Source organism: Chiloscyllium plagiosum, chromosome 7 (assembly GCF_004010195.1).
Source record: "Chiloscyllium plagiosum isolate BGI_BamShark_2017 chromosome 7, ASM401019v2, whole genome shotgun sequence".
In the NCBI taxonomy this organism is placed as follows: Eukaryota; Metazoa; Chordata; class Chondrichthyes; order Orectolobiformes; family Hemiscylliidae; genus Chiloscyllium; species Chiloscyllium plagiosum.
In genome coordinates, this window is record NC_057716.1 from 20004627 (window position 1) to 20014649 (window position 10023).

Genomic DNA, 10023 nt, shown 5'->3' on the forward strand with positions numbered 1-10023 from the left:
TCCCAATATAAATGAAAGAGACAAAGCTTAGATTAAGGCCATTCAGCCCATCAAGCCAGTTCCATCATTCAATTTGATCAAAGCTGATCCATTCCTTCACTCAGTTTAGCTTTGTTCCATATCCCTTACCTCTGCATAACGAAAATCTATCAAACTCAGCTTTGACACTCAATTGACCCCAGCCTCAGCAGCTTTTTCAAAGAAGAAAGTTCCAGATTTTCCCAACACTTTATGTGAGGAGTTGCTTCCTGACGTCATCCCCAAATGGTCTGGCTCTAATGGTTAAAGTTGGGCCCAAATGTTCTGGATGTCCCTCACCCCTGCCTCACCAGAGAGGAAGAACAATCTCTCTATTTCTCCCCTATCAAATCCTTTACCTCATTTCGATCATCCCTTAATAACTTATACTTCAACTAAGTGCACACAACCTGCCATCGGAGGGCAATTGGTACTGCTGCCTGTGAGGAGGTAGTGACAGATGTTTTAATGGATCCTTTGAAGAATGCTGAGAGAGAGGCACAGAGGAAACCTACTGTCTGCTGGTGTGACTGTGTAACAGGAAGAGAAGCAGATGTTGAGAAGGGCCCAAGGAGTGGGGTTAAGAGAAACAAAAATGAGAAGGCCAAGATAATGAATCTTAGTTCAGAGTTGCCACTTCTAGTCTCAAAGCCTTCTAAACTTCAAACAACTAAATGGTGTGAAAATGTAAAGCAATGGTCATGTAATACTATGTATCAATTGTCGAGAGATATCAACTACATACATCTCAGTAAAGTTCTGCAGCTCCCAAAGGTCATATTCCCAGAAAACCTCACAAGCAGTAAAATCACAAAGAGCATACATGATTTACAATGGGACTCAATTGAATAGGCTCCAACCAACCATAAGGTTGATATGTATGAACAATGCTCTTGTAAATATGGTCAACTATGAATCTTTAAAGAATTAATTTGGAATCATTGCACGACCCTCTGATTCTTGATTTCTGTGGAAAAGCGGGAATGTGCAGTCCCAGAAATCCTGTCATGGAGTGATCATTTGTCATTGAAAAGCAGCAATCTTTTAAAGAAAGCAAAATACTGATGATGCTAGACATCTGCAGTAAAAGCAGAAAGTGCTGGAGAAATTCAGCAGGTTCGACAGTATTTTTGGGGAGAAAAAGACAGAGTTAACATTTCGTATCCAATATGATTTGGAGATGCCAGTCTTGGACTGGGGTGTACAAAGTTAAAGATCACATAACCCCAGGTTATAGTCCAACAGGTTTAATTGGAAGCACAAGCTTTTGGAATGCCGTTCCTTCATCAGGTGGTTGCCAGATGGTTCACCTTCAAAACTGAAGGGAGCCAAAAATGTGATGGGTTTTAAATATTTTCTAAACAATCTGTTCAGTCAGAGATGCACGCCTCTGAAACAAGTTGGACTTGAACATTGGCCTCCTGGCTCAAAGGTAGGGACACTACCACCGGGCCATATCCTGATGAAAAAGTAGAGGGGCAGGTGGAACTAAAGAAAAAGTTAGGAAAGGTTAAAGAATGGGGGACATTAGGTGTAAAACATATCATAAAACAACAGAAAGAGAATGATGATAGTTGTCAAGAAGAAACGAAGCATTAATCCCCAGTAGATGTTAATAGAAGAAAGAAAGCAAAAACACAAAAATAAGTTGTTGGTGCACGAAGGGAGGAAGAGTAATAGAATCATATAGCATAAAAACAGGCTCTTCGGTCCATCATGTCAATGCTGAATAACAAGCACCAAACTACACTAATCTGATTTACCTGAACTTGATCCATAGCCTACTATGCCCTGGCATTTCAAGTGCTCATCCAGATGCTCCAGAAATGTAAGGGAAATACCACTCTTCAACACTGTCTCAGGCAACTCATTCCATGTTTCTACCACATTCTGGGTGAAAATCTCTTTTGTTACATCTCTAAACCACTTACTCCTCGCCTTCAAACTAATACCGTCTGGTCTTAGATACATCTGTCAAAGGGAATGATTCTCATGATCTACACTATCTAGACCTCTCATAATTTTGTATATCTCAATCAGATTCCTCCCTCAGCCTTTTCTGCTCCAAGGAAAACAAAGCCAACCTATCCAGTCTCTCTTCATAATTGAGATTTTGATCCCAAAAAATGTTTTGATGAATCTCCTTTGCACCCTCTCCAGTACAATCACATCCTTCCGATAGTGTGGTGACCAGAACCACACACAGTATTCCACCTGTGGCCTAACCGATGTTTTAAAAAATTGTGACAAAACTTCCTTGCTCAATAATTTTAGGTCCTAGCTAATGAAGGAAAGCATCTCGTTGTCTTCTTCATCATTCTGTCTACTTGTGCTGGCACCTTCAGGGATCTAATTACTTGTGTTCCAAGGTCCCTTTGTCCCTCAGTAATCCTTAGGGATCTATAATTCATTGTGTATATCCTTTCCTTATTAGATCTTCCAAATGCATTACCTCTCACTTATGAGGATTAAATTCCATCTGGCATTGCTCTGCCAGCTTTACCAGCTGACCAATATCAGGCTGTAGCCTGAGACTATCCTTTTCCCTATCAACAACACCACCAACTTTCTTGGATGTAGGTTTGCCCACTGAGCTGGAAGGTTCATTTCCAGATATAATATCTTCAATGGGCCTCCGGGCAAAGCACTGTTGATAATTCCTGCTTTCTGTCTAGATGTTTGGGTTTCTTTGGCTTGGCGATGTCATTTATTGTGGTAACATCATTTCCGGTGGTGATGTCATTTCCAGTTCTTTTTCTCAGGGGGTGGTGGATGGGATCTAACTCAATGTGTTTGTTGATAGAGTTCAGATTGGAACGAGTAGGGTGTTACCTGGCATGGTGATGAAACATCTGGAAATGAACCTTCCAGCTCAGCAAGCAAACCTACATCCAGAACCTCAACTGGAGCTACAAATCTTCCCAAAACTCACTAAGTCCAATTTTCTTGTCATCTGAAAACTTACTAATTTTGCCTTCTTCATTCTCATCCAGGTTATTAAAGCACATAACCATCAGCAAGGTCCCATCACCGATACCTGTAGTATACTGCTCATCACAGGCTTCCAATCACAAAATAAAATCTCTCCACCATCATCCTTTGCCTCTTATATACAAGCCAATTTTAGATGTAGTTTCTTAACTTGCCTTGGATCCCCTGTGCTCTTAGCTTTGGAACAGCTGTCCATATGGGGCCATATCAAAGGCCTTACGGAAGTCTATGTCAGCCAACATGTAAATCAATGGCACTACCCTTTATAATGATATTGAAATTAGCCTTATCCTAATGTAGACATTTAAATGCTGCACCATCCTTACCCATTTCTGTAATGACTTTGAAACTTAAAGAGTTGTGATCACTATCCCCAAAATGCTTGCCCACCGAAACACCAATCATTTAACCAGCTTCCTTCACTGAGATTAAATCTAGCACTGCATCATCTCTTGTAGGCCAATCTATGTACTGGCACAAAAAGCTCTCCTGGATCCACTTTTAAAAATTCCACCCCATCTAATCCTTCCATAATAAGGCAATCTTGGTTAATGTTAACAAGGTTGAAATCCCCTACAACAACTCTTCCTGCCTATATCTGCTCCTCTCTCTCCTTCTGACCGTTGGAAGGCCTGAAGTATAACGCCAGCAAAGTGATCACCCTTTATTATTTTTAAGCTCGACACAGATGGCTTCATTTGAAGACCCTTTTAGCATGTCCTCCCACGTTACTGCCGTGATGGGTTCCATTATCAGTAATAATGCAATGTTCTCACCTCTCTTGTGCCTGAACCTCCAAACCCTGGAATGTTGAGCTTCAGTCCTGTCCTTTCTTCAACAATGTCTTGGTGATTGCAACAATATCATATTCCCTCATGCTGATTCACATTCTAACTTCATCCACCTTACCAGTCAAACCCCTTGCATTAAAATAGATATGGTTTAGCTATCTGGACCTCCCACACGTCTTATCCGTCTCCACCAACTGGGCTGTCCTATCCTTCTATATCTAATTGGACCTTCCTCTTGATTTCTCATTTATTCTGTGCCCCACCCCTGCCTGGATAAGTCAGTTTAAAACCTCTCCAGCAGCATGAGCAACAAGGACAATGGCCCCATTCTGGTTCAGGGGCAACAGTCCAGCTTGGACAGGTCCCACCCACCCCAGAAACTGTCCCAATGATCCAAAAATCTAAAGCCCTCCCTTCCTTCCTATACCATCCTTTAACGCTTTGATCTGACCTATGTTCCTATTCCTATATTCAGTACCGCGTGGCGCTGGAAGTAATCCAGAGATTACAACCTTTTCCTCTTCTTTAATATACTACCTGACTCTCTCAATTCCTGTTCATGGCCTGAAGTTGTTGAATTCAATGTTGTGACCAGCAGGCTGCAAAGTGTCTAAAATGACATACTGTTCCTCCAGCTGCATTGGACTTCAATCGGTGCAATGCAGAACACATAGGGCAAAAATGCGAACATGAGACTTAAGTGCATTAATCTGTTATAGTGATATAGCCAGATGAAACTCCTAAATGTGTAGTAACCATTATTTTATTATCCAAACGATTTCATAGTTATTTATTATTTGCCACAAGTGATGATTAATAATTCCACTTGTCCGATGGAGCAGGTAACTTTAGGTGTAATACCCCACCTTGAAAGAAAAAAAACCAGAATATACACTCTCACACTTCAGTTTTCCTTCAGTAAATCAAAGCGAATGAACTGGATAGTTTTACTTGACATTTCCTAAGACTCTCAGGCAAGTGAATGTTATAGCCTGCAATGCTGTATGGTACACAGAATATATGTGCATGTAAATAGATTCAGAAAGGGCAAAGATGCCAACAGCAAGACTTTAACAGATTCAGCCTCTTAACTACATTGTGATGAACAGGCATAATTAGATGAAGAAGGATTTTGAACTGTTTTATTGTGGCTCCCCCTACTGGCATTAAACAAATACAACAGCTGGAATACAATATTTTTTATTCATTTGGAATTTGGGTGTTGCTGGCTGGCCCAGCATTTATTGCCTGTCCCTTATTGCCCCGGAGTTGGTGGTGGTGGTGGTGGAAGTGAATTGCCTTCTTGAACTGTTGCAGTCCATGTACTGCAGGTAGAATTATCCAAATATGAATGCCCATGTGCCCATGTAACTGGGTATAAAGCAAATACCTGCACAAAGCGAATTAGCAAACGCAGGCATGAGTGTAATGCAGCACAGTGGCTCAGTGGTTGGCACTGCTGCCTCACGATGCCAGGGACCTGGGTTCAATTCCAGCCTCGAGTGACTGTGTGGAGTTTGCACATTCTCCCTGTGTCTGCATGGGTTTCCTCCCATAGTCCAAAGATGTGCAGGCCAGGTGAATTGGCTATGCTAAATTGCCCATAATGTTCAGGGATGTGCAGGTTAGGTGTAGTCAGGGGAAATGTAAAGTAATAGGGCAGGGGAATGGGTCGAGGTGGGATACTCTTTGGAGGGTTAGTGTGGGTTTGTTGGGCCAAATGGCCTGTTTCCACACTGTAGGGATTCTATGACAACATTGTTCTGAGTAGAAATATGACAGATTCCAATTCACAGAAGCTTGTGATCTGTTAGAATGACGACTAAATGACCTCGCTGATTCCTGGTAATCACACTGGATCTCTCACATACCTTTGTGCATTCACATTCCTTATTTCCTAGGAAATCAGGCCCTTCTAAAGGGATGAAGGTTTAAGGTACTGCAATCTGAATGGTGGAAATATCCTTAGGAAGCGGTGGGTGGGGAAAATAAAATTAGAATTTACAGACCAGGTCTTGCGCACACATCCATTAATTCTTGCAGCTTGGGATTCTTACTAAATTAAAGAGGCAGTACAATTAAAAGTTCATCTTCCATCTGAGTGTATCTCAGCTTATTGTAATGGCTCCAGTGGTCATTGCTTGTGTTTCCTTTCAGTCATATACTTCTATGCAAAATGATTGGTCTTCTTGTAGTGAGAACATTGCTTTCTCCACAAATACATACGTCCCTTTTACATGATATCCTCCGTCGTATTCATATCCTGCCCTTTGTCCATCATTATGCTGCTGTTTGGGCCTGGCATGTCTATCAGCATAATGCGAAGCATGTTTCATTCTGCTATGAATATACTCTAGCTGCTGACTCAAAACATCAGCAGTTCTGCATATGATGATCACTTTCTTGAAAGTATGTTTTGTCTCTCTCAGTGAACATGCTGTCACTGCAAGATCTCTTAAGCTTAATACAATCCTGTCTTTAATCAGATCTTGTGCAAATTTACAGGATTCTGTGAGTTGTGTTAATAAGATCAGACATTGATCAATGAATCATTTTTCGACTTGAACACATTCCGTTCATAAATACCAATCACTTGGGGTTCAAACCAAGGCCTAAAGGTTTTCTAAATTTCTGCCTTCTATTCTTGAGAGACTTAAAGTGGAATATGTTTTGAAACAATCACTTTCCAACAAGGATAAGGTGGAACTATGCAAAGCTGCTCTGGTTTGTGAAGCAGATCTGTCATAGTTTTGCCATTGTGCATGGAAAAAGTGCCAGATCTGCCTCATATAGCCTTTTAGTTTGACCCTGGAATTAGGAGAGGAAACGTTGTAGTCATTGTGTCTTAGCCAGTATTTCAGCTGTGGCCTGAGCACTGTAGCCAAGTTTACGGCTGATGGTGGAGGTACTGAGTATTTTGTGGATGTGTTGCCAATCAAGTAAGCTGCTCTGTGCTGAATGGTGTCAAGCTTCTTCAGTGTTGTGTAGGCTGCACTCATTCAAGCAACTGGGAATATTCCAGTACAATCCTGTCTTGTGTTTCATAGAAGATGGATGGGCTTTCGAGATTCAGGAGATGAGTTGCGAGAACAGAATTCTGAGCTTCTGTTCTGCCCTTGCAGCCATTTATGGGTTGGCTTGGGGATTTCACATGGGGGGAAAGTTTGGAGGAGGTTCAGAGGACAGTGAAATAAGAGGGAAGGAATGTGATGAAATGTGTTGGAGGTTGAAGTCGCCAAGGATGAATCACTTAATGCAGAAGCTGAGGGAGGAAAGCAGTGAAGATGAGAAGTGCTATGCTGGAACGCGCTAAGCTGCTAACAGTTGGAGAAAATGCCAAAGGAGTAGGAGGGACAGGGAAAGTGATGATTTGGTGACAACTGGCACACCACATTACACCTCAGCCAAGTTTCAGTTCGATCAGACCATCCACTGTATGGTTATGGATAGAAAGTGTAGCATGATAAGATTCATATAAATCAGGGTGGTGTAACTGATCACTTGGACTCTGACATCAGTAGGAGAGAAGACATCAGTCTGCAATCCCCCCACCCCCACAGTTATCTCTCAGCCCTCCACCCAGCCCCTGACATTCCTGATGAAGGGCTTGTGCCCGAAATGTCGACTCTTGCTCCTCAGATGCTGCCTGACTTGCTGTGCTTTTCAAGCACCACACCTTTTGACTGCAATGAGTGTATGAAGGGAGACACTATACCAGATAGCTGTATTTGCCAACACCACACCATAGAGCTATATTTGGAAACCTGGGTGTCATTGAAGCTCAATTGGCTGGACCATTGATTTGTGAAGTAGTATGATGCCAACAGCATGGGTTCAATCCCCATACTGCCTGAGGGACTGCCATGAAGGACTGTCCTTCTCAACCTCTCCCCTTGCCTGAGGTGTTGTGGCCCTCAGATTAAACCATCACCAGTCATCTCTCTCTAATGAGAAAGCAGCCTTGTTATTTGGTAAGACTATGGGAAACTTGATTTGAGAAGTTAAGAATCACACACCAGGTTATAGTCCAACAGGTTTATTTGGAAGCACTAGCTTTCAGAGCGCTGCTCCTTCGTCAGGTGGTCGTGGAGTATAAGATCATGCTCACAGAATTTATAGCAAAAGTTTGCAGTGTGATGTAACTGAAATTATATATTGAAAAGACCTGGATTGTTTGTTAAGTCTCTCACCTTTTAGAATGGGCATGTTGGTTTCAGTTCTTTTATATGTAAATTGCAAAACTTTTTTAAAGTTACATTCTCAAGTGAACTTTAACAATTGATGTCATGTCGGCCCAGATAATGCACTGAAGGTGTGAGGTGCCCTGTGTGAGGCTGTCTGTGCCCCAATGTTCAGACTGATTCTAATCTAAAAAACGCATTTACAGAATCTTACATGGATTCATGCAGCTTTTGAGCAAAATAAAATGTAATTCTGCAACTTGGGAACTTACTGTGCACCTTGTGTAAGGAAAACAGTGTTACATGCATGAGGAATTGAAGAACCTCACTTAGAAATATGGAGCAGCAGCCTCAGGGACAGTGTATGTGAAGATACCCACAGCCTGAGATATTCCAGACCAGTATCTCAATGTACAGGTAGCAGTATTGGCTAAACGAACAAGAGAAAGCAGAATAGGGGCCTTGTTCACAAATGAATGGACCTTCCAGAAGGAGCTGTGTCAAAAATAAGAGCTGATCCACTTGCTGAATGCACATCAGCCACGGTGGGGTGAGTTTATGTGAGTAAGATTGGTGAAGTTAGCCCCTGTGCTGGGCGCTGGGCAGGGATGTCAGGGATAACTGAAGCTGCTGCTCATGATCAACCCAGTGCTTTTCTGAGCTTGTTAGAGGATGGAGGGGGAGGCAGACAGGGAAGCTGCAGGCTTATCCAACAGACAGTCACACCTGGGATGGTGATAAGAAGATTGGGAGATTGATAAGTACTAAAGGGTTGGGTTAGTGACTTGGGAGAGCAGCATGCTGGAGAGTGGAGATGTATAAGAAGGCATGACAGAAGGTCTGGCAGGGGTAAGTAGAATAAAATCTTAAAAGGAGAAAAAACTAACATTGAAGTGACAGTTCCAAACTGGCAGCCAACCCACCTCCGTAAATGGACACAGGGAAAACTCAAGTCGATAGGCCTAGTTCCATAGCAATTATTAGGACGCATGTCTGGAGTGATCGCCATCTTGTAAGATGACGGTACCTGGGACAGCTCAGAAGCCCCAGTGTGGCAGGGCAAACTCTGCTGCATTCACTACAGAGGGAGGCGATGGGCTGAGGAGGTGTACAGCTCACTAGCCTCTTTGTTCTGGGGTCCTCATCACTCAGCTAAGCCTTTTGTTTCTACTTGCATCTTCCACAGCCTTTCCAAAGCAACAGCTTCCAGAGATGACAGACATCAGCGACTGTCTTCCAGTTGTCAGCATCCCGCACCGTGATATTTGTCTTCCAGGCACTGATGGTCAAACTCTTCACAGGGGTGAGAGGTTATCTATTTGCTGGTGAAGGAACTCTTGTGAAGCATCGTCCGTGCAGAGCGACTTTCGGATGGGGACGTGGCACACCTCGGTCATCAATGTCAAGCAAGCAGCTTTTCTTGTGAGCATGCCCTGCTGATCTGCAGCCAAACTCCCAGCCACGGGCAAACAGCTTCATTGCATTGTGGACACTCAGCCACAGTTGAAAGCTAATGGAGTACACATTGTAAAAATAGACCGGAACTGACTCTGAAGGCAAACTGATCTCTATATTTGGGCTTTTGATAGAGGAAATGCAGCAAAGGTTCACCAAACTAACCCTTTGGGATGTTGGGGCTGATTTGAGAGGAGACTTTGAAGAAACTAAACCTACATTAGAATCATAGAATCCCTGCAGTGCAGATAGAGGCCATCCACACCTCCGAAGAGAATCCCACCCAGATCCACTCCATCCGTAACCCTGGCTTAACCATGGCTACTCCATCTAGTCTGCACATAACTGGACATTACAGGACAATTTAGCATGACCAATCCATCTAACACCCGCATCTTTGGACTGTGGAAGGAAACCCACAGACACAGGGAGAATGTGCAAACTCCAAACGGTCACCCAAGGGTGGGATCAAACCCAGCTGAGAGGCAGCAGTGCTAACCACTGAGCCACCGTGCCATCCTAATGTTCTCCAGTGTTTCAAAGAGTGAGAGGTGATCTCAATGAAACCTATAATACTCTTGCAGGGC

At 43.0% G+C, this 10023-nt stretch overlaps 1 protein-coding gene across 1 annotated transcript in view; it reads right to left on the reverse strand.

Moving 5' to 3' along the window:
- The window catches only part of nbeal1 (neurobeachin-like 1), a 229200-nt gene extending 224442 nt beyond the window's left edge, over positions 1-4758 (reverse strand). Inside the window, exons 1-2 of the mRNA XM_043694473.1 lie at positions 4752-4758; positions 3786-3853 (exon numbers count right to left, since the gene is read on the reverse strand). Of these exons, the coding sequence (XP_043550408.1) occupies positions 3786-3853; positions 4752-4758 (75 nt within the window). The remainder of the gene's footprint in view (positions 1-3785; positions 3854-4751) is intronic.
- Between the last annotated feature and the right edge of the window lie 5265 nt (positions 4759-10023).